Source organism: Rhipicephalus sanguineus, chromosome 11, assembly GCF_013339695.2.
Source record: "Rhipicephalus sanguineus isolate Rsan-2018 chromosome 11, BIME_Rsan_1.4, whole genome shotgun sequence".
Classification (NCBI taxonomy): domain Eukaryota; kingdom Metazoa; phylum Arthropoda; class Arachnida; order Ixodida; family Ixodidae; genus Rhipicephalus; species Rhipicephalus sanguineus.
Window position 1 is genome coordinate 36,221,148 of NC_051186.1, and position 25,194 is coordinate 36,246,341.

General features: G+C 42.6%; 2 protein-coding genes across 2 annotated transcripts in view; both read right to left on the reverse strand.

The window, feature by feature from the left end:
* Positions 1-438: 438 nt before the first annotated feature.
* Positions 439-25,194, reverse strand: part of LOC125756395 (zinc finger protein 879-like) — a 53,133-nt gene continuing 28,377 nt past the window's right edge. Inside the window, exon 4 of the mRNA XM_049411099.1 lies at positions 439-1,632. The gene's annotated coding sequence lies outside the window, so the exon portion shown is untranslated. The remainder of the gene's footprint in view (positions 1,633-25,194) is intronic.
* On the reverse strand, positions 1,631-25,193 carry LOC119374945 (putative zinc finger protein 702). Its single transcript, XM_049411098.1, has 3 exons — positions 25,178-25,193; positions 9,236-10,047; positions 1,631-2,163 (listed from the first exon to the last, which is right to left on the reverse strand). Exons 1-2 carry the CDS (start codon positions 25,191-25,193, stop codon positions 9,539-9,541), a joined length of 525 nt encoding a protein of 174 aa, XP_049267055.1. The 3' UTR covers positions 1,631-2,163; positions 9,236-9,538.

The following is a 25,194-nucleotide window of genomic DNA, read 5'->3' on the forward strand; positions in this document are numbered from 1 at the left end:
CTGGGCGAATTTCACGGAAGAGTTTCACGGTTTACCGATGATTCCCTCCGGAGTTTCGCCCCACTCATCATCATTCACCCCGTGGATATGCTGTGATTTTTTCTAAACCCTTGTTTCCCTACTACGATCCACACAGGCATGAAATGACCAGGCCAATCCCCTCTTCAGTTTTTTTTTTTCTTTTGCAGATTACAAGTACCGACACCGATACCCCGTGTTGTGACATCAATGACTAACCTTCTCATAACTAAAACATCAAGGATGATGAGGTGCCTGCGACAGGAGATAGGTTTACCCATCCTAATGTCAGCCAGCCTGTCTCAGATAGTTATTCCTGCGTAGACAACCTGTAATTCTTCAAGACAGTGTATCTCATACCCTGATTTGACTAAAGTAAAGTTAATTATGGGTGTGTAAAACAAGCTATGCGGATCACAGCATTTCTACAACAAAGACTATAAATGAAGAAAACTCATCAATGCAACTGCCTACAATACAATGGCAATAGCAAATGACCAAATCAGTGCTATCACTCGACTTCCATTGTAACATTCTGCATTATAAAATACTAATGATCTGATACACATTTAGCGTGAGCATTGAAATATCAAGGATTCATAATATTCACAAAACACTATAATTTATTCAGTGTGAAAAACATATGGCAGTGATCACATCAGAAATGGTTGATCGGTGCAAAGTGCCTGTATGCAAAAGGGACCAATACAAATGATACGGAACTTGGAGGCAAGGAAAGTATGACCCTATAATAAAAAGACCACAATTTGTCCTTCACCAACAAACTCAACAGAAAACAGCAGGAACACAGTAGAAAGAAAAGCACAGTCCTTAATGAAAAGTAACATGACGCAAAAAGAAAGTAAATTTTTACCAGGCTGTTAACTTACATTTGAAGAGCAACGCATAAGAAAAATAGTACGCAAGCCTAAAACGATATGGTCGTGTTCCAACGTGTCCTTCAGCAAAAGGGTACTCATTATTACAAAACCATGGAACAGGATTGGATCTATTGCATTCACAAATTTAAAAGAAATTGCCAATGCATGACATGGAGATTTCAAGGTAATAAATTCCAAGGTAGTCGGTTCTTCAAAATCTTGAAAATTGTGCTGAGATCCGACACTGTTACAAGGCATCCATGTTAGTTATGAATCTGCACACACAACTTTCCTACAAAAAAATACACTGACAATATGGAAAACCCACATGCAATCATGCTTTCTTAGCAAAGTGAAGTTTTGCCTTTTTCCTCCCCTGCACAGACTTGCTCATAACTTTCTGCAGTTCATACGGCACACTCCCCTCCACTCTCACTTGTTAGGAGCTTCAATGCAGTGTGCACTCTTGACGGCTTTTCTTCGACATTCCCCAGAGTACTGATTGCAGGATCGCTCGCTTATCAGAACACATTGCGAGTCTAATTGACGAGACATTCTTAAAATATTCCAGAGCTAATTTTGATGCCTGTCCCGTCATGAAATGGTCTGCCCTGTCCTCATCAAAAGTAGCGCTTGAATGTTTTAAGGTAAGATCATATCACACCCTATATGAACTGCTACGTCCAACAATGAGAATTCTATGGCAATGTAGCCCAAACCACAATGGCAATAACTTTCGTCCCAGTCTTACGAAATGCCACAAAGCATGAAGAATGTGCATGTAGATTTCCAATTCAGACTCCCAAAATTATTACAAAATGTACACATACACAGTTTGGAGGTATATAATGGTGTTATGTCTTCATGGTCACTCATCAGTACAAACACATGCGTTTTCACTGGTCTTATAGAATAGAAAATATTCAAATGATTAGTAAAGAACACAGTAACAAAGCACTAAGAAATAACGAAAAATTCTAACTGCATTCTATTACATTCTAAGTAGGATGTCATAGAATGTAGTGAGAATGTTTGTACTACATGTATACAGATGCTATATTGACAAAAATTTACACAGCTCTGTATGCATTTGCCTAAGACGACTCGAAGGCACGAAAGTCATCTTTCTACACAGTCGTTTGTATTTGTCCACCCCTCAAAGGCTTTCTCCACCCTATGTGGTTTTGCACTGACTCTGAGATTGGAGGCACTGGATGCTCTCTGCACCTTACGTGGTTTTGCAGTGCCTCTGAGATCGGCCCACCTCTGACCTAGCGATGATGTCATGTGATGATGTCATCATGTGACGCCATGGTGACTTGATGACGGCGTCACAAATCTTGGCATCCCGCGATGTCACAATGACGTCATATGCTGATGTCACGATATGATCACTCACGTAATCCAAGGCTTTTGCTTTAATAACGAAGCTGTGCTATCCCTACTAGACCCTAAACTTTAATGCTGTCCTACATAACCCAGCAATGCCACAGTGCTCTGAAGAAACCTGCGCCAAAAAAAAAAAGCACATACATTAGAAATTGCATTGCTGTTATCACTGGCGTACATGCACACGAAGGTGCCTTCTGAGGTGCGACCCCTGCCTAAACGTCTGGGGGCACGAGGGGCATTGATATGGCCGCTCTCCAGTGTGGATGCGCACATGCGTTATCAGTGAGGACTGCTGCGTGAAGGTTTGGGGGCATAAATGGCATTTATACGGGCGCTCACCCGTGTGGATTCGCAAGTGATTCTTCAGTGTGCTCCCGTCATGGAAACCCTCTGGGCACCGGTGGCACCGAAATGGCCGTTCGTTCGTATGAATCCTGGAGTGTCGCTTAATACTGGACTTATTATCAGTCTCGTAGCTGCACAAGTTGCAACAGTGACGGCGTCTCTTTTGTGGCTTCTCCGTATCCATAGCCGCTGGCTGGGTGATAGACCCTGAAGCTGCAGACAGAAAAGGTTACAAGACAGGTTACTCAAGTATTGCTTTTCGTTTGAGCAGCAAATTAAATTAAGTTCAAGGGTTTTACACGGAAACACCACACTACTGTCATGAATCAGGCAGTAATGGAGAAATTTGGATCAATTTGGAACCACCTAGGTTATTCTAACACACACATAAATGCAAGTATGCACCGTGCTTTTGTATTTCACCCTCATTTAATTGCAGCCGCTGCATCCCTAGGTGTAAAATGTCGAAAAGATTAAAAGAGACTAGTACTGACTGACACAAATTAGTTGACTGTTATGAAAATGGCTTTATGGCAACTTCAGAAACAAAGCGCATTGGTCAACATTTCACATTTGCTCGTTAGACACATATATATGTGTGATTGTTCAAGGACCAAGTTGATGAAACATCTTTGACTGAAATACCAAGAATGCACAACATTCACAATATACAGTGTTTTATGCAGATATTAGAAGCGATAATGTGACAAATGGTTAAATGCTTATTTGGTGCAATGTGCTTGTATGCAAGAGTACAATCAGAAAGGCTAAACATAGTAATAACGGACAAGAGAAAGCTCCGAATAAAGCTTACATGTACAGAACACAGAGGCAACAAAGGTATGAGTCTAAAATGTAAAAACCACATCGTCTCATTCACCAAGCAACCCTACAGAAGGCACCTGTCATACAGATGTGGGAGAAGCAAAGGCAGAGTATGCAATCAGCAGTAACATTCCAGTCCTTTTGAGCAATTAAATGAGCCAATTTCACAACCTCGTCACAATTTTTAGAAGCACATGTACGTAGATTCCCCAATTCAGACTCCCGAAATTATTACAAAATGTACACCTACAGCACGTCATCATGGTTGCCCATCAGCACAAATACATGGGTTTTTGATCGACCAGGGGCACAAAAAAATAATAAAGCATTCTCGCCACACATTACAGCATCCATATAAATGCTCTAATCAGAATGAAGCCATTCTATCAGTACTAATAGCTGGGCTTGAATAACCTGGCAATTCCACAGTGCTCTGGGAACAAGTCAAATGTGCCCTTACAAGCTCGTACAGTAGAAATTCCGTTGAAATGGTCACTGGTCTCCATGCTGACATATGTGTAGTCTGAGGTTTGCACTAAACCTAAACGTCTGGAGGCATGAAGGGCGTTGATATGACCATTTGCTTGAGTGGATGCGCACATGATACTTCAGGGTGGACCTTTTTGAGAAGCTTAAAGGGACCGACAACCAATTTTTATGGTGCCCATTTTCGTTAGCGCAACGGAAAGCTTACCGGTGAGGGTGTCTAATCACGGAACGGTAACGTGGAAAAAGCTGTGAAACATTCGTAATAAGAATTTTTCAATCTGCGGCGAATATGAAGTCGTAAACACAAGTGACAACCCATGCTGGAAACAGTGAGAGCGAGAACGGTTCGTGTTCGAGCGTGGCGGTTTGCCGCGCATGCATCCACTCTTTGCACATGCGCCGCGGCTCGACATGTTCCACAGGTTATTGCGAAGGCAGCGCCGCTTCTCACCGTACAACTCCTTTTACCTCGTAAGCAGCACAAGATAGAGTGGGGATAGATAATAATATACATACTCTAAATTTCAGGACTAATTATGGCACACATGACAGCATCAGACTACGTACAGCAAAAAGTGATCGACTCCATGCCAGCTTCAAGGCTCTTGCGCTAGGCCGCGCCACGTACTGGTTCTTGTTACTTTTAAGTATGATTTAAACCTATAAATCCTACTCACAAGGTGAAAAGGATGCTGGAATCTGTCATTATATTTCAATGTCGTATCATTTTTGACAGGCTCTAATTACACGTGGGAACAGGTGACATTTGTTCGGTCGCTCTCCTGTGTGGGTGTGCAGGTGCTTCTTCAGTGTGGAGTCAGCGCAAAGCTCTTGGGGCACAGGTCGCATTTCAAAGGCTGCTCGCCTTTATGAACTGTCATGTGTTGTTTCTACTGCGACAAAAAATTAGCCCCATCCATAACAGTATGAAGACATGGTTTTTCATTGACATTATAACATACAGAACATTCATCTGGTCAGTTAAGAACACTGTAAGGAAGTACTAAAAAATAATAAAACATTCTCATCACATTTTACTGCACGAGCATAGACGCCCTAGTGAGAAAAACAAAGCCGTGCTATCAGTACTAAAGCGGCTTTAGTGTCCCACATAATTCGGCAATTCCCAGTGCTCTGGAAAAGTCAAATGCACATTCACAAAGAAAAAGCTTGCACGGTTGAAATTATGCTGAAGTTGTCACTGGCGTTCATAGCGACGCAGATGTCTCTTGAGCTCTGCACTACGCGGAAATTTCTGGGGGCATGAAGGGCACTGAAATGGCCGGTTGCCTGTGTGGGTGCGCACATGCTTCTTCAGGTCGAAATTTTTTGAAAAGCTCTTGGGGCACAGGTGGCATTTCTTCCGTCGCTCTCCTGTGTGCGTGCCCAGGTGGACGTTCAATGTGGTCTTTTGTGAGAAGCTTCGGGGGCACAAGTGGCACCTATGTGGTCGATCTCCTGTGTGGGTCCGCAGGTGATCGTTCAATGTAGATTTTCGTGAGAAGTCCCGAGGGCACACGTGGCATTTAAATGGCCTCTCGCCTGTATGAACCCTAGTGTGCCGTTTCATATAGGACAAAAAATCAGCCTCGTAGCCGCACACCTTACAGCGGTGACGGCGTCCCCGATGTGACTTGTCGGCATCCGTAGTTGCAGGAGAGATAGAAAACCCCAAAGCTGCACAAAGAAAACGAGAGAGCTTACTCAAGTATTGCTTTTCATTCTAATAGAATATGAATTCTCAGTTTAGGGTTTTACGTGGCAACACCACTCTACAATTATGACTCATACTAGAGTGGGATACTCTGGGTTAACATTATGCCACCCAGGTTTTTTCTAAGGTGTGCATAAATCCAAGTACACTGGTGTTTAGGTATTTTGCCCCTAGTGCAATGCCACTACTGTAGCTGCAGTTATGAACAGTCAAATAAATGAAATGGAGTGAAAAAAGCTTGAAGACAATTTCAGACACAAAGCATCCCTGGTCAACCTTTTATATTTATTAGATATTAATAGATATGCAGTTGCTAAAGAAAGTTTTTATTATTCACATTTTCATTGTTCCTACGAAAATGTATTCAGCATTACCTCTTGCACTCAATTGTCTTGTTTCAATATCTTAATATATTGTGACATCCCTTTACACATATTAGCATGCCTTAAATTACAGCATACCAGAATGTATGCTACTAAACATAAATTATGATAACTGAGAAAGATCAACATAATATCTCTTCAACAGAAAAGTTGAAAACAGGGGCAATGCCTACATTTAAAAAACAACAATGAGAAGAAAACTGTACAAAGAGAATTTTTAAAAACACATACCAGAATCACAGACAATTTTTCAGTGATCATTAATGATAATACAGAAATGAAACCACATTATATGGCAGTAACAATTGACTGAGCATATTCTATCGCTCAACTTGCAATGTAACGCTAGGCTTAATACGCTAATGGTCTTAGATACCTTTAGTGCGAGCAATGAAGTACCAAGAATACAAAATATTCACAAAGCATGGTAACCCACTTGGCGCAACAAAACGTACTTCCAGAACTAATCATGTCACAAATCGTTAAATGCTTAAATGGTGCGAACTGCTTGTGTTCAATAAGTTGGTAAAAATATTAGGAAATAAAAAAAACGAGCTTCAAGAAAGCTTGCATGTACAGAACATAGAGGTGGCAAAAGTGTCAGCGTGAAATGAGAAAAGATTACATATCATCATTTGGCAAGGAACAAAACAGAAGGCACCAGTTGCAAATTTAGAGGTAACGAAGACAGTCAGGAACAAAATGCGCCATTTCACAAATCAATGGGTAAATATCAACCACATAATTCAACTGAACCTTGAGAGCGAGACATATTACAAACATTAAGTGAACCTGAAGTTATACGACATTAGTCCAATGTGTTTGTTAGCAAAAGGCAATATGTTAATGGCAAGGTCACAAAACAGGATTGGTGGCATCCATTCCAATTACAAATTCAAACAGAATGGCCAAGGCAGGAGAAAAATATCCCATTAGCATAAGAAAATGAGAACTCACATTTGTGCATGCACACTTTTAGATGCGAAGCAGCTTTTGCTCGGGGCTGTGTCCAGTGGTGGCGTCCACACTCACTTCGCATGCACCTACTCCCTCTTCTCTCCTACGCTCCTCCCTCTCGCGCGCCTGTCGACCGCGTTCGCCGCTCGCCCTGTGAGAATTAACAGCCAGGCTAGAGGGACGACACGACGCGCGTGGCGTTCCTCTTCGCGTTCCACGACGCTCTGAATGGATGGATGCAGCTTACGGCACAGGACTTCGCCCCAGCTTAAGAACCTGGCGAGCCAGCTCCCAAAAAAATTACACCATCTCCCGCTCAAGCGAACCATCTCCCCGCTGCTTCGCATCCACACATGGTTCCCTTTAGTGGGAGATGGTGTATTTTTTTTTAATGTTCTTAAAAACTTAATAGTAATGCCTGGCTGCAGAAGAATTACCAAGGCATCCCTGTTGAAATTCCGATCAGCAAAGAACTTTCCTACTAAAAAACTAAACTGAAACTCGAAAAAAAAAATGTAATTACACTTTTTTTGGCGTGAAACATGCCCACAACACTGGTTGGTGGACGCGATGACGATTGTAGTGCCAGTAAAAATTAAAACCAAATGCACATGTGATTTCTGTAGGATTACTTTATTTTCGCTGAACACAAATGCAATGAATGCAAAAGTCTCTTTCAGCGCGCTAGTAGTTAATGAAGCCTTATTATACGATAACAGAACACTTGTTTTGCTGCAATCGCATTCTATGCATTTATTTTAGCACTGCTGCCGCAATCCAAGCCAAGTTGAGTCATCAAAAAGATAAGATAAATGCACGTCTTCACAGCACAGCACATGTGACACATCCTAACGACAATGCAGCAGCACAGTACGACCAGCCGCGCTGGTCTTACTGTGCTGAAGTTAAAGAAGACGGAATAGAAGACGGCGCCGCAGTAGCTCCACTGGGCGCCTTTTTGGATGCGTCAGAAAAAAAAAGCAATAAATTACTCTCCGATGCAACCGAAAGGTGCCTCAAGTGAGTAAAGTACAATTTCAAGTTATGCATGTTTGCTTTTATGCAAAATGAGTCTACCTGCGAGGATTTCTTGTCCTACCACTAGATTGAACCACATCGCCGTTGGGTGACACTAGTGGTCATCCTTTACGATTTTCAACGTCAAATTAAAAATATAATTCCTTTTTTATGGGGCAAAAGCATGGTCGTTGCGGCCGATGTGATCTTCTCATTTTCAGCACAATCAGAAAAACGTTTCCAAGCGGTAGACAGTCCCTTTAATACTAACCATCAGAATCAAAGACCACTTTTCAGTAACGTTTTTAATCATACACTTGTATTAATCACAAATAATGCCTGCAATACTTCAACTTTCAAGAGCAATCAACTCCACTATAAAAAAAAGCAATAAAAAGCAATAAAAAGGAACCTTCCGTGCATCAAAAGACGTAATAAAATGCTGCTTATTCGTTTCCGTTTGATTCATGGAAAAAAGAACCTCTGTGGCGTTGCCATGGGGAACGGCGCGCGTGGTTCAAAGGTTCCGTTTTCGCCAAACTGCGCTTCGCCCGGTACCCTGCTTCGCTTACGCGGTCGCATCTCAGTGGTAGTTTCAGGATCGCATACTGCACCGGCGTACAGCCCAGCATCGCGAGCCAATGTCTTGTTGTCAAATTCTCCTGTCCTCATCAAAACTAGCGCTGGAATATTCTAAGCAAGGTATGGCAGTATACCTGTAACTACAATTGCAAGAACTTTCGTCCCAGTCTTACGAAATGCCACAAAGCATCAAGAATGTGCATGTAGATTCCCAATTCAGACTCCCAACATTATTACAAAATGTACACATACACAGTTTGGTGGTATATATTGGTGTTATGTCTTCATGGTCACTCATCAGTACAAATACATGGGTTTTCTTTGGTCTTATAAAATAGAGAATATTTGAATGATTAGTGAAGAACACTGTAACAAAGAACTAAGAAATAACAAAACATTCTATTACATTCTACTACATGTATATAGATACTCTATTGACAAAAACTTACGGCTCTATATGCATTTGCCTAAGATGCCTCGAAGGCACAAAAGTAATCTTTCTTCACTGTCGTTTGTATCTGACCTCAAAGGCTTTTTCCACCCTATGTGGTTTTGCACTGACTCTGAGATCGGAAACATCAGAAGCTCTCTGCACCTTACATGGTTTTGCAGTGCCTCTGAGATCTGCCCACCTCTGACCTAGCGATGATGTCATGTGATGACGTCATCATGTGACGCCATAGTGACTTGATGACGGCGTCACAAATTTTGGCATCATGTGATGTCACAAAGACGTCATATGCTGTCACGATATGATGAATTTTTGCATCACTCACTTAATCCACGGCTTTTCCTTTAATAACGAAGCTGTGCTATCCCTACTAGACCCTAAACTTTAATGCTGTCGAACATAACACAGCAATGCCACAGTGCTCTGAAGTAACCTCCACCAAAAAAAAAAAAAAGCACATACAGTAGAAATTGCGTTGCTATTATCACTGTTGCACATGCACACGAAGGTGCCTTTTGAAGGTTGACCTCTGCCTAAACGTCTGGGTGCACGAAGGGCATTGATATGGCCGTTCACCAGTGTGAATGCGCGCATGCGTGATCAGTGAGCACTTCAGTGAGAAGCTCTGGGGACACAGGTGGCACTTGTGTGGTCGCTTGCCTGTGTGAGTAAGCAGGTGACCGTTCAACGAAGACTTATGTGAGAAGCTTGAGGGGCACAGGTGACACGTATACGGTCGCTCTCCTGTGTGGGTGCGCAGGTGATCCTTCAATGCAGTCTTTTGTCTGAAGGCTTGGAGACACAGGTGGCATTTAAATGGCCGCTCGCCCGTATGAATCCTCACGTGTCGCTTAATACTGGTCGCAATATCAGTCTCGTAGCTGCAGAAGGGGCAACGGTGATGGCGACCATGATGCGGCTTCTCAGTATACCCGCTCTCTGGCTGGGTGATTGACCCTGAAGCTGCACACAGAAAGGTTACAAGACCAGTTACTCAAGTACTGCCTTTCATTTTAACAGAAAATGAATTCAAGTTCAAAGGGTTTTACGTGGCAACACCACAGTACTGTCATGAACCTGGGCCGAAGTACGAAAATCTGGATTTGTTTGGAACCACCTACGATTTTTTCAATGTGTACACAAACACAAGGACACGAGTGCTTTTGTATATGACCCTTATTGAAATACAGCCACCGCTTTCGTAGTAACAAAATGTCAAAAAAAAGAAAGGACCAAGTTAATGAAACACATTGCTACTTGGATTACAATGGTAATTTCTTGCCCAGTACTCTTGCCTCAATATCTTAATATTTTTCAACATGCCTTTATACATATGAGAATGCCCTAAATAGTACAGTAAACACGAATGTATGCTAGTCTGAACAACACAATGTAGAACAAAATAAGCACTTATTTCCTCAGTGCTAAGGTTCCTAGAGCAAGGGGATGAATATTTTAAAGGGGCACTAAATATCAAGAAAAGCATAAAAAGACAGAACTTTAAAGGGACTGTCTACTGTCCTTCATCGCTTTTCTGTTTTGTACCGCAATAGAAAGCGTACCGTCTCATGTGTCCAACCTTCCAGCGGTTTCTCTGGAAAGTGAGTAGAAATTTCTAAAACAGAATTTTTCGATCTGCGTTCACTCTTCTTCCACTGGCGTGAAACATGACCACAACACTGGTTGGTGGACGCGATGACGATTGTAGTGCCAGTAAAAATTAAAACCAAATGCACATTTGATTTCTGTAAGATTACTATATTTTCGCTAAACACGAATGCAATGAATGCAACAGTGTCTTTCAGCACGCTAGCGGTTAAATGAAGCCTTATTATACGATAACAGAACACTTGTTTTGCTGCAATCGCATTCTATGCGTTTATTTTAGCACTGCTGCCGCAATCCAAGCCAAGTTGAGTCATCAAAAAGATACGATAAATGCACGTCTTCACAGCACAGCAAATGTGAGGCATCCTAACAACAATGCAGCAGCACAGTACGACCAGCGCGGAGGGCCTGCAGGGCCCTCCGCGCTGGTCGTACTGTACTGAAGTTGAAGAAGACGGAATCGAAGACGGCGCCGCAGCAGCGCCACCGGGCGCCTTTCTGGATGCGCGAGAAAAAAAAAAGCAAAAAATTAATCTCTGACGCAACCGAAAGGTGCCTCAAGTGCGTAAAATACAATTTCAAGTTAAAAATGTTTGTTTTTATGCGAAATGAGTCTACCTGCGAGGATTTCTTGTCCTACCAGTAGATTGAACCACATCGCTGTTGGATGACGCTAGCGGTCATTCTTTCACGATTTTCAACATCAAATTAAAAATATAATTCCTTTTCTATGGGGCAAAAGCATGCTCGTTGCCGCCAAGTTGACGAACGATCTTCTCATTTTCAGCACAATCAGAAAAATTTTTCCCAGCGGTAGACAGTCCCCTCAATACTAACCATCAGAATCAAAGACCACTTTTCAGTAACTTTTTTAATCATACACTTGTATTAATCATAAATAATGCCTGCAGTACTTCAACTTTCAAGAGCAATCAACTCCACTCTTTTGGAGAACCTAAAAAGCAGAGTCATTAAAAAGAGGTTGAAGAAAGTGAATGTGCTAGAACCGAGAGATCACAAATACATGAGCATCACAGATAAAGATGAAATCATATCGTGGGAAAGAAAAGCACTCAGAGCATCAGTTGCAAGGATGTGATATGATAATAAAATACTGCCATAAATAAAAAACTATATGAAATCTTCAAAAAAGATAGAAAGCATATGTTCATGACACGACAAAATAAATCCAAGTGGCCTCAGAATCCTTTGATATTCGGTGGCACGTACCTAAGGAGATAAAGAGGGGAATAAGATATTAGCAACAGTAAACAATATCAGAAGTAAAGCAGGCCTTGCTGCTATACAAAATGCATTTAAGAAGTGAATTATATTTGTAAGCTAGGCCTGCTTATATTAAAACCAGTTTGTGATTTTATGGCAGTTATTTGTGTTCAGAGTATTTACTACACCTGTATCACTAAAATAAAAAAAAGAATAATAAAAGTTTCTTTATCTCATGCATGCTAACCATGCACCTTTTACAAGAGCTATTTTCTGAAATCACACTTCAATGCTGAGCTACACATCTGCGCCAAAGGTCTAAAACATACTTAGCAAGGGTACACAACAAGATGGTGCGGTAGTACTTTTCATGTCGCATACTCATGCAAAGAAACGAAACATCATGACATCAAATATAACTGGCAACGGCGACCAGCGTGACTGAAGCAGCAAAATACCTTTCAAAGACTACCGACTTCGGCGTAGGGTGCACCTATGGTGGCGCTCAGGCAAACGGATGCAGTACGGAACCACCAGCGCGGCCACATTTTGTTCTCGTTACCAAAGGACTGCAGATTGCGGTAACAGCATGGCAGACGCTGCAATGTCGAATCGCAACCACGCTCCAGAGCCTGTCTGAGCCCACACGCATTCTTCGTTGTGCAAGTGTTTTGCATGGCCAGCATGCAAACTTTGATGAAGACCAGCGTGCCAAACTGCTGCAAAGGAATTTTCTGCTAAGCGTGCAACGACCACTATCTACAGCGAATGCCATCCTCCAGAGATATCCTCGCAAAAGTGTCCAGACAAGTTGCAACGCTGGAAGGAAAGACCACCGAGGCACAGCCAGTGCCGAAGGCATTGTTGCTACAGATGATGGGGCGATGTCGAATGGTCCTTGTTTGAAGCTCAAGAGCCCAGAACTAAAATCTCCTTCGAATCCCTAGCGAAAATTCCGAATAGAAAAACCAATAGCCTATTGGGTTATTGACACCTATTGGTCTAGTGGTTCTGTATAGGCATATTAGAACAATATTTGGCTATTGGTTCTGTATCAGCTTATTGGAACTATATTGGTTCTCTATTAGCCAAATGGAACTATATTGGCCTATTGGTTTTGTATTTGTATTTGCCTACTGGCATTGTATTGGTTTTGTATTTGCCTATTGGTAATGTATTAGTTCTGTACATATTTGCCTATTTCTCAGCCATTACCCCGTTAGAATTAGTCTTGCATAAGTGTTTTATGGCTGCCTTGTCGTCATGCGGAAGGCCCACAATGTGGCAGCGCCCCTGCAATGATAATCACAGTGGATTAATGAGGCATATGTTCAAATATATTCTCATAATCAAAACTACAAATGCTTCCTCGGGCCCTTGATGATGTCTTGCGGGCGACGATTTTGCCAATGCAACTATGTCTTGCGTCAATTTCTTCTGGACTGCCGTATCCAAACTTGAGGAAGTGTCTGAAAAATTCTGTAAATAAACAGAGCCATGAAATCAGAAAACAGTAACACATCTTTAATTAAAGTTTACTTTTGAAGCAATGGGTAGAAAGCAGGGGCACAGTGAGAAATTATCTGTACCTTCATTCACCGGATACGTTCACAATGTTGCAGGAGCTCAGCTATAGCAAAAACTGAGTGAAATGTTAGACACCCAACTGTGGCTGATTGTGTGAAAGAAAACAGTATATCGGCAAAATGTTGCGGCAACAAAGGAAGAAAAAGAAAGGGGCAAAATGAAAAAAAAAAATTAAGCAGCGGCCTTATTCCGTTTACACGCTTGCGTCCTGCGTTCTTTGAGCTGTCGCCAAGAATGAACTGCAAACTCGTCCTTAAATTACAGCAAACTCAATAATCACTTACAATCTGTAACATGCTCTTTTTCACGATGGTGGTGTGACTATCATACCTAGAGCATGCCACTACATCTCAACTTAAGGATGGCATGAAGTAAATTAAGCTAGGGTAGATTCACGATGAGGCAATCAGTAATATGTAAGTCTGCAGTAAAGGCAGCCTACATTCCATACCGTTGCAAACCAAACACAGCAGTCAGGTTGCAATGAGTTGGGTATAACACACATGCTGCATGTTACATGCTTATGCAATTAAGCCAACAGGATTATTAAATCACGCCAGTGTAGTAAATATGCTATAAACATTTTGTATAATGAATTATCATGTGGCCTTCATGTGGTTCTTGCGACGTTATGTCGAACAAGTATGATAAGCCGATTGGCGCGCACTACAACACATAAACAGCATTGACTAGAGCGTTTTATTATGAGGCGATAAACGCGTTTTCGGCTCAACACGCACGTTGTACTACATACTTGCAAAGGGTTTACGAGACTCCAACTGCACTCACGAGCAGGGCGCCCGTCACTTCACCTCTAATCTATGCTATGTTCTTTTGTGCGTACTGACAAACACAAAAACAAACTGCAATAATATATGCGCTCAATCATTCAACCTCTATTAGAGCGCGTGGACTTGCAATTGAGGCGTCGCTGGGCTCGCTGTCATCAAATACAAATACCGGAGACAGAGGACGAGGGACTTGTTTCCCAGGCCTTTCGGCTTCGTCCCAAGTTTGAATACAAAAAGAAAGGTGACATCACACAAATACTAAATAGGAGTAAATACCATGCACACTCAACTCGCCAAACAATCGGAGCACACGGGCCTTGATGTAACCTTGTTGCCCGTCTTGCCCTTACTCCTGGTGCCACTTCGTAGAGTCGAAATCCAAGACATTTATGGCTGAGAACTTCTTAATCTGGTGCACGCTGAACACAGTCTTCGCGTTGTCGTCGCGCAAGCACACTAGACCAAACAAACACAGTGAAAGCAGGCTTACGTGAAACATCGAGATTTGACAAAGCGCGCGCTAAAGCGGCGAACACAGAAGGGATCCCAACACACACGGACCAACACAGAACCACAAGCGGAGGTCGTGCACAGAACCAGTGCCTGACAGAACTGACTCTTATGGTAGTACATTCGACAGGTCGTTTTCGAGCGCTCCGCAGGCGCTGAAAAAAGTGTGTAAAATAGCAACTAACCATTGCTACTAACATTATCGGGTCAAAACATGATCAGGAAGGAGCAAGATGACTTGCATACCTGCTTGTTCTCGTTGAAAAGGTTTAAAGCTGTTGAATTCAACAGTTTCAAATACAGTCAGGGCGCTCTCAAACGAACTGTCGAATGTACCAATGTACCTTACAGAACGTTTTGGCTTAGCTTGGCCGCAGGCTCGGCTTGTCATCGTATCGGCTGAGCGCGCGCCAAACGCACCGTTGGTCGCGCTTTGCAGATCCAATTATTTCTGATGTATTCTTACAGCACTACTTATGTTGCTTGGCATAAACGGCCATAAAGTTTACATATTATTGAATTCTTTTCTTTAACCAAGAAACGTGTAAAGAAAAAGTTCATGAAAGAAATTCATGAAGAAAATAAGCGACTGCACAACGGTGGCACCGTTTACCAGCTGAAACAGCAGGTTTATGAAGCAGTTAGGAAACTTGTCACAGCCTGCCACAGAGTCGAGAATCAAAAGGAAACAAGGTAACGACGCATCAATTTTTATAGTTTTGGTTTCGGTTTCATTGCAGCGCTAGAACACCGCAGTTCACTTATGATCGTGGAAGTAGCCAAGAAGAGAGAAGGAATGTTCCGCCCTTTTCCACCAGATATTTGTGCATACGTGCATAGTTAGCTTTTGGCTGCGCACGTAATTTGCTTTTCGCGCACTATCTTGGGCAGTGCTCCATCCACTGTTCAGACTGTCCCTACGGGCGCGCAGACGCACGAGAAAAGAAACATTTCGATGACAGTTACACCCAAAACAAGCCAGCTGCCTTTGGCTGTAGAAGAAATTGAAAGTCCGAGGAGTTATAGCTCGGAAAACTGTGATTTAAATAAATTTATTTAAATCACAGTTTTAAACTATCCTTTCCTCCACATACGAGGCTTCTAGTAGTTGTCCTAGCCCTTTGTTTTGTTTCTTTCTTCTTAGGGACACCTTCAAACATTGCATGAACTTCCAAGATTTTTATTTCGCCAACTAATTGGAAAGTGGGTTAAACCAAACACAAAATAAAATTTGTAGTTTTATACCTCAGCAGGGGTTGTCTATTTAGAGAGACGCAGCAATACACACAGCAAGAATAAATCTGTTGCGTAAAGCAGTTCAAACAAATTATGCTTTTAAAGAAATATTTAAGGCATGCACCTTTTGCAAATATTAGTGTGTCAGTGATTTTAAAAACATGAGGCATATACGAAAAATGTAAACGTGACAATGCTATATTTTCATGTAAACACTACAATGCTATAACAGGTTTTTACTGTTCACTTCACAACAAAAGTCTCTTCCAGTAATTTCCAATAACCCTTGCCCATTCTCAACAGCAATCACACATGCCAACTGACTTCTTGACTTCATACTGTTCAGTTAAATTTTTTGCCAACACAGGTTCATTCTTTCTAAACACTTATTTGACTACCACCATCCACACAGGCATGAAATGAGCACGCCAATCGCCTCTTCATATTTTTTCTCTTGCTGATCATAAGTACCGACACAGACACCCCGTGACCTGACGTCAGTGACTAACCCTCTCATAACTAAAACATCAAGGATGATGAGGTGCCTGCAACGGAGATAGGTTTACCCATCCTAATGTCAGCCAGCCTGTCTCAGATAGTTATTCCTGCGTAGACAACCTGTAATTCTTCAAAACAGTGTATCACATACCCTGATTTGGCTAAAGTGAAGTTAATTATGGGTGTGTAAAACAAGCTATGTGGATCACAGCATTTCTACAACAAAAACTACAACTGAGAAAACTCATCACAGCAACTGCCTACAATACAATGGCAATAGCAAATGACCAAATCAGTGCTATCACTCGACTTCCATTGCAACATTCACCATTATAAAATGCTAATGATTTGATACACGTTTAGAGTGAGCAATGAAATATGAAGGATTCATAATATTCACATAATATAATTTATTCAGTGACAAAACATACGGCAGTGATCACATCACAAATGGTTGATCGGTGCAAAGTGCTTGTACGCAAAAGGGCCAATAAAAATGATACGGAACTTGGAGGCAACGAAAGTATGAACTTAAAATAAAAAGACCACAAGTTGTCCATAACCAAGAAACACAACAGAAAGCAGCAGGAACACAGTAGAAAGAAAGGCACAGTCCTTAATGAAAAGTAAAATACCGCAAAAAAAAAGCAAATTTTTACCAGCCTGTTATCTTGCATTTGAAGAGCAATGCATAAGAAAAGTACCACGCAAGCCTAAAGCGATATGATCGTGTTCCAATGTGTCCTTCAGCAAAAGGCTACTCGTTATTACAAAATCATGGCACAGGATTGGATCTATTGCATTCACAAATTTAAAAGAAATTGCCAATGCATGAGATGGAGATTTCAAAGTAATCGATTCCAAGGTAATCGGTCTTTAAAAATCTTGAAAACAGTGCCGAGATCCGACACTGTTACCAAGGTATCCATCCGTGTTAGTTATCAATCTGCACACACAACTTTCCTACAAAAAAATACACTGACAATATGGAAAACCCACATGCAATCATGCTTTCTTAGCATAAGTGAACTTTTGCCTTTTTCCTCCCCTGCACAGACTTGCTCATAACTTTCTGCAGTTCATACGGCACACTCCCCTCCACTCTCACTTGTTAGGAGCTTCAATGCAGTGTGCACTCTTGACGGCTTTTCTTCGACATTCCGCAGTGTACTGATTGCAGGATCGTTCGCTTATCAAAACACATTGCGAGTCTAATTGGTGAGACATTCTTAAAACATTCCAGTGCTAATTCTGACGCCTGTCTCGTCATGAAACGGTCTGCCCTGTCCTCATCAAAAGTAGCGTTTGAATGTTTTAAGGTAAGATCATATCACACCCTATATGAACTGCTACGTCCAACAATGAGAATTCTATGGCAATGTAGCCCAAACCACAATGGCAATAACTTTCGTCCCAGTCTTACGAAATGCCACAAAGCATGAAGAATGTGCATGTAGATTCCCAATTAAGACTCCCCAAATTATTACAAAATGTACACATACACAGTTTGGAGGTATATAATGGTGTTATGTCTTCATGGTCACTCATCAGTACAAATACATGGGTTTTCATTGGTCTTATAAAGTAGAGAATATTTGAATGATTAGTGAAGAACACTGTAACAAAGGACTAAGAAATAACGAAACATTCTCACAACATTCTACTACATTCTACTACATGTATGTAGATGCTCTATTGACAAAAACTTGCGGCTCTATATGCATTTGCCTAAGAAGACTCGAAGGCGCAAAAGTAATCTTTCTTCACAGTCGTTTGTATTTGTCCACCCCTCCCCTCAAAGGCTTTTTCCACCCTCTGTGGTTTTGCACTCACTCTGAGATCGGAGGCATCGGAAGCTCTCTGCACCTTACATGGTTTTGCAGTGCCTCTGAGACCTGCCCACCTCTGACCTAGCGATGATGTCATGTGATGACATCATAGTGACTTTGTGACAATGTCACAAATCTTGGCATCACGTGATGTCACGATGATGTCATATGCTGACGTCATGACATGATGAATTCTTGCATCACTCACATAATCCAAGGCTTCTGCTTTAATAACGAGCTGTGCTATCCCTACTAGACCCAAAACTTTAATGCTGTCCTACATAACCCAGCAATGCCACAGTGCTCTGAAAAAACTTGTACAAAAAAAAAAGCTCATACAGCAGAAATTGCGTTGCTATTATCACTGGTGCACATGCACGCGAAGGTGCCTTCTGAAGGATGACCCCTGCCTAAACGTCTGGGGGCACGAAGGGCATTGATATGGCCGTTCTCCTGTGTGGATGCGCACATGCGAGATCAGTGAGGACTGCTGCGTGAACCTGTGGGGGCATAAATGGCATTTATATGGGCGCTCGCCCGTATGGACTCGCAAATGATTCTTCAGTGTGCTCGCCTTATGGAAACCCTCTGGGCACCGGTGGCACCGAAATGGCCGTTCGTTCGTATGAATCCTGGTGTGTCGCTTAATATCGGACGTATTATCAGTCTCGTAGCTGCACAAGTTGCAACAGTGACGACGTCTCCTTTGTGGCTTCTCGGCATCCGTAGCCGCTGGCTGGGTGATAGACCCTGAAACTGCAGAGAGAAAAGGTTACAAGACAGGTTACAATGGAGCGAACTTGGGCGCGTTGGTTAAGCATGGTGAAACACACAGTGCAAGCAAACAACGGGGGCACAGGAATAATATCGGATGTATTATCACAGGTGTGTGTTCCCTTCCTGTGTCCCCGTTGTTTACTTGGGCTGTGTGTTTCATCAAGACAGGTTACTCAAGTATTGCTTTTCGTTTGAGCAGCAAATGAAATTAAGGGGAGATGCTACTCGAAGACACTTTTTCTTTAATATTCACCCCAGAGCAATGAAACTTGAGCTGCTTATAGAACTTTTTATGCTGATTTCAAATATATAATTAGTTTTCTTGCAAGTTGCATACTTTTAGTTCTGCAACATGACAAAGTGAAAAACTGAAGCATTTTGCCCCCCCCCCTCTTTTCAGACCTAAACTTCAATAATTTTTTACAATTGATAGTTCATAATGTTTCAAATAAAGTGTGGAATGCAAATAACTAATTAGGAAGTCCATACAAAATATGTACTAGACGTGAAAAATTTTAACGTTGGAAGTTCATATTTCTCCTACCCTAGTAAAAGTTTACATAACTTTGTTTTATTTTATAATAAGAATATCGAAACTTAAACAAGATAATTGCATTTCTCGTACTTTGGAAAAACTTTGGGAAAAATTTCATGCAGATCTGAGCACCAGAAGTACCCGAAAAAGGAGGGGCACATTGACAAAAATGGCAAAATTTGTGTTTTGAGAAAAACAAGTTTTAAAGTCAAAATTGCATGTTTATTTATCAAAGATGTCATTGAATGCAACGAAATTTGTACACAAGAAAGAACAATCCTCCTTGTAGTGGCCACTGCCATTAAAATGCGCCAGCACCATAGGTTTGGCCCTCATGGCTCTTTCGAGCTGACTCCTCGACAAGAGATTTTTTCTTCAGCTCACGCCGACGGGCCCTTGCTTCTCCTGTTAGTTTCTGAGACATTTTTTTCTGGCGTGTGCTGTCCCGTGATGTGCCAAGAGCAACCAGATCATGAGACGGGAGCACGCCAAGCTCTTCCAGAACACGTTCAAAACTGGAGTGCCCTCGATTAAACCAACATGTTCAGTGCTGTCATATCAGCAATCAACGAAGACTCGTCGTCCTGCGATTTTTGTTCGCCTTCGAAGAGTCCGATCTTTTTCTGGGAGGCACTCACATATTCGAATGCCGCAGCAAACTCGTCGGACGCATCGGCGTCACTGCCACTACGCCTTGGGCAGCAGATGATCTTTTCGTGGTTTGAGTGTTCGGCTTTGATTTGCGCCGGCGTCCTCGAAATTTGTGCGTCGCGTGAAACTTCACAGGCCGGTGACCGCGCTTCCTACGGCTTTCTTCATCAATAACGGATAAGCACTCGAGAAAAGCGTTGTTCAGCTGCGCTGCTCGACGAGACACGGATCCTGCAAGTAGGCTTCACAGCACACACAGGCGCGCAGCGGCCAATGGCGGCTCCCGATCCGTACCACGTGATTTAAAGCCAGTCGCGGCGCTTGAAGAAGGCGGCAAAAGCGTGCTTCTCTTTATTATTTCTTGCGCTGCAGCAGCGCGGGAAACCGTTGTTATTTGAAGAGTGAGGCTCGGCTCTTCGCCTCATGCGGTCGACAATGGTGAGCGGCGGCGCATTATCAGCGGCAAGGTGCTCGAAGATGACACACTTTCGGCCTTTTGACAGCCACCTTGTGCTCTTTAGACGCAATTTTAAAGCATTTCCAGTTGAGTCTCGACATTGATTTTTTTTCTCAGAACAGTAGAGGTACTAGTCTTAACAAAACAGGCGAAAACAAAAAATAGATAATTTTTTAGAAAACTCGTGTTTTTCGACCCGCATCTCCCCTTAAGTTCAAGGGTTTTACATGGAAACACCACACTAGTGCCATGAATCGGGCAGTAATGGAGAAATCTGGATCAATTTGGAATCACCTAGGATATTCTAACACACACATAAACTCAAGTATGCACATGCTTTTGTATTTCGCTCTCATTTAATTGCAGCCACTGCATCCCTAGGTGTAAAATGTCAAAAAGATTAAAAGAGACTAATGACAGAAATTCATTCACTGTAATGAAAATGGCTTCATGGCAACTTCAGAAACAAAGCACATTGGTCAACGTTTCACATTTGCTCGTTAGACACATATATATGTGTGATTGTTCAAGGACCAAGTTGATGAAACACCGTTGAACGAAATACCAAGAATGCACAACATTCACAATATTGCCACGCCCGCTTCTTCTTTTATTTTGATGTATTCGGGTTTGATCAGCAAGGGCGGTTATCAATGCCCGACACTGACTGCACTGCAATGTTCGAGAAGCTTCGCGAGTGTAGTAGATCATTTTGTTAAGATTGCAAGCAGGACGCAAATAGTCTAGATTATTCCAGTGCTTGCTCGACTCCTCCCGCATGATCGCTCGGATGGTTTCGCACAAGTCGTCGGTGGCTAGTGAGTGCACTTCGGAATAGGTTGCAGACAGCAACGAGCAGTTGTACTGTTTCGTCTGCATGTCCAGTGTCTTTTCAATAGTCGTAGCCTCGGTGACAAATTCGGCGAACGTCGTGGGCGGGTTGCAGACAAGTCCCGCGAAAAGTTCTTGTTTTACACCCCGTATGAGCAGGTGAACTTTTTTGTCTTCAGCCATCGCAGCGTCAGCCTGACGGAAAAGTCGAGTCATCTCTTCCGTGAAAATGGTGACGTTTTTGTTTGGGAGCTGCACCCGGGTCTCCAGCAAAGAAGCTGCCCTTTCCCTGCGGACGACGCTTGTGAACGTGTGCAGGAATGCGCTGCGGAAAAGATCCCAGGTCTGCAGTGAGGACTCCCGATTCTCAAACCAGGTTCTTGCCGCGTCTTCAAAGTAGAAGTAGCCGTGACGCAGCTTGTCTTCATTGCTCCAGTTGTTAAAGGCGGTGACACAGTCGTATGTTTCAAGGCAGGTTTCCGGGTCTTCGAACGATGATCTGCGGAAGGTTGGCAGCTCCTTGGGCTGCCGAAGAAGGATCGGAGCAGGCTGCACGGGGTCGGTCATCGTCACTGCGGTCGATGTTGGGATCTGCGGCTGCCTGGCCTTTTCGGGAAGGAGCCTGTGCTCTGGCTGCAGTCCCTTCTGCCTGCGGCTTGTTCGACGATCCGGGTTTTCCTTGCCGTCATCCTCGTCGCGGCATGGGCTTGGGTCAGCACCCCGTGGTGGCGTCCGGATCATGAAGCAGCACCTCCACCAGATGCCACGTGGTCGTGACGTCGACGAAGACAGCAGTCAGCACGTCCAACATGAAACTGTTTATTTGGACGAACTTGTGGCCAAGAACTGAAAGTCAAACTACAGCAACACACTGATAGCGGCGAACAGAGCGTCGACCGTCGATCCACTGCTCATGGCTGGGATGCGCCGTCTTTTATACATCACGCATCGAACTTTCCAGTCTTATAAATGGTTGTCGCGCAAGCACTGGAATAATCTAGACTATTCGCGTCCTGCATGCAATCTTAACAAAACGATCTACTACACTCGCGAAGCTTCTCGAACACTGCGGTGCGGTCAGTGTCAAGCGTTGATAATCGCCCTTGCTGGTCAAACCCGAATACATCAAAATAAAAGAAGAAGCGGGAGTGGCAATATACAGTATTTTATGCAGATATTAGAAGCGATAATGTGACAAACGGTTAAATGGTTATTTGGTGCAAAGTGCTTGTATGAAAGAGTACGATCAGAAAGCTAAAACATAGTAATAACAGGCAACAAAAGAGCTCCGAATAAAGCTTGCATGTAGAGAACACAGAGGCAACAAAGGTATGAGCCTAAAATGTAAAAATCACATCGTCTCATTCACCAAGCAACCCTACAGAAGGCACCTGTCATACAGCTGTAGCAGAAGCAAAGGCAGAGTATGCAATCAGCAGTGACACTCCAGTCCTTTTGAGCAATTAAATGAGCCAATTTTCACAATCTCGTCACAATTTTTAGAAGCACATGTACGTAGATTCCCCAATTCAGACTCCTGAAATTATTACAAAATGTACACCTACAGCAGCATGTCATCATGGTTACCCATCAGCACAAATACATGGGTTTTTGATCGACCAGGAGCACGAAAAAATAATAAAGCATTCTCGCCACACATTACAGCATCCATATAGATGCTCTAATGGGAATGAAGCCGTGCTATCAGTACTAATAGCTGGGTTTTAATAACCTGGCAATTTCACAGTGCTCTGGGAACAAGTCAAATGTGCCTTTACAAGCTCGTACAGTAGAAATTGCATTGAAATGGTCACTGGTGTCCATGCTGACACATGTGTAGCCTGAGGTTTGCACTAAACCTAGGCATCTGGATGCATGAAGGGCATTGATATGACTACTTGCTTGAGTGGATGAGCACGTTACTTCAGGGTGGACATTTTTGAGAAGCTTAAGGGAACAGGTGACATTTGCTCGGTCGCTCTCCTGTGTGGGTGCACAGGTGCTTCTTCAGTGTGGAGTCGGTGCAAAGCTCTTGGGGCACAGGTGGCACTTCAAAGGCTGCTTGCCTTTATGAACTGTCATGTGTTGTTTCTATTGTGACAAAAAATTAACCCCATCCATAACAGTGCTATGTATTCACGATTTCTGATCAGTATGAAGACATGGTTTTTCATTGACATTATAAGATACAGAACATTGATCTGGTCAGTTAAGAACATTGTAAGGAAGCACTAAAGAATAATAAAACATTCTCACCATATTTTACTGCACGCATATAGGAGCTCTAGTGAGAAGAACAGAGCTGTGCTATCAGTACTAAAGCTAAGGCTTTAGTGTCGCACATAACTCGGCAATTCCAATTTACTCTGGAAAAAAGTCAAATGCACATTCACAAAGAAAAAGCTTGCACGGTTGAAATTATACTGAAGTTGTCACTGGCGTTCATGCCGATGCAGATGTCTCTTGAGCTCTGCACTACGTGGAAATTTCTGGGGGCATGAAGGGCTCTGAAATGGCCGGTTGCCTGTGTGGGTGCGCACATGCTTCTTCAGGTCGAAATTTTTTGAGAAGTTCTTGGGGCACAGGTGGCATTTCTTCTGTCGCTCTCCTGTGTGCGTGCCCAGGTGGACGTTCAATGTGGTCTTTTGTGAGAACCTTTGGGGGCACAAGTGGCACCTATGTGGTCGATCTCCTGTGTGGGTCCGCAGGTCGTCGTTCAATGTGGATTTTCGTGAGAAGGCCTGAGGGCACAGGTGGCATTTAAATGGCCGCTCGCCTGTATGAACCCTAGTGTGTCGTTTCATAAAGGACAAAAAATCAGCCCCATAGCCGCACACCTTACAGCGGTGACGGCGTCCCCGATGTGACTTGTCGGCATCCATAGTTGCAGGAGAGATAGAAAACCCCAAAGCTGCACAAAGAAAACGAGAGAGCTTACTCAAGTATTGGTTTGCATTCAAACAGAATAAATTTTGAGTTTAGAGTTTTACGTGGCGACACCACTCTACAATTATGTCTCATACTAAAGCGGGATACTCTGGGTTAACATTATGCCACCCAGGTTTTTTTCTAACGTGTGCATAAATCCAAGTAAACTGGTGTTTAGATATCTTGTCCCCAGTGCAATGCCACCACTGTAGCAGCAGTTATGAACATTCAAAGAAATAAAATGGGATTAATGCTGATTAATACAAATTCTTCAATGAAAAAAGCTTGAAGACAATTTCAGACACAAAGCATCCCTGGTCAACCTTTTATATTTATTAGATATTAATAGATATGCAGTTGCTAAAGAAAGTTTTTATTATTCACATTTTCATTGTTCCTACGAAAATGTATTCAGCATTACCTGTTGCACTCAATTGTCTTGTTTCAATATCTTAATATATTGTGACATCCCTTTACACATATTAGCATGCCTTAAATTACAGCATACCAGAATGTATGCTACTAAACATAAATTATGATAACTGAGAAAGATCAACATAATATCTCTTCAACAGAAAAGTTGAAAACAGGGGCTATGCCTACATTTTAGAAACAACAATGAGAAGAAAACTGTCCAAAGAGAATTTTTAAAAACACATACCAGAATCACAGACCATT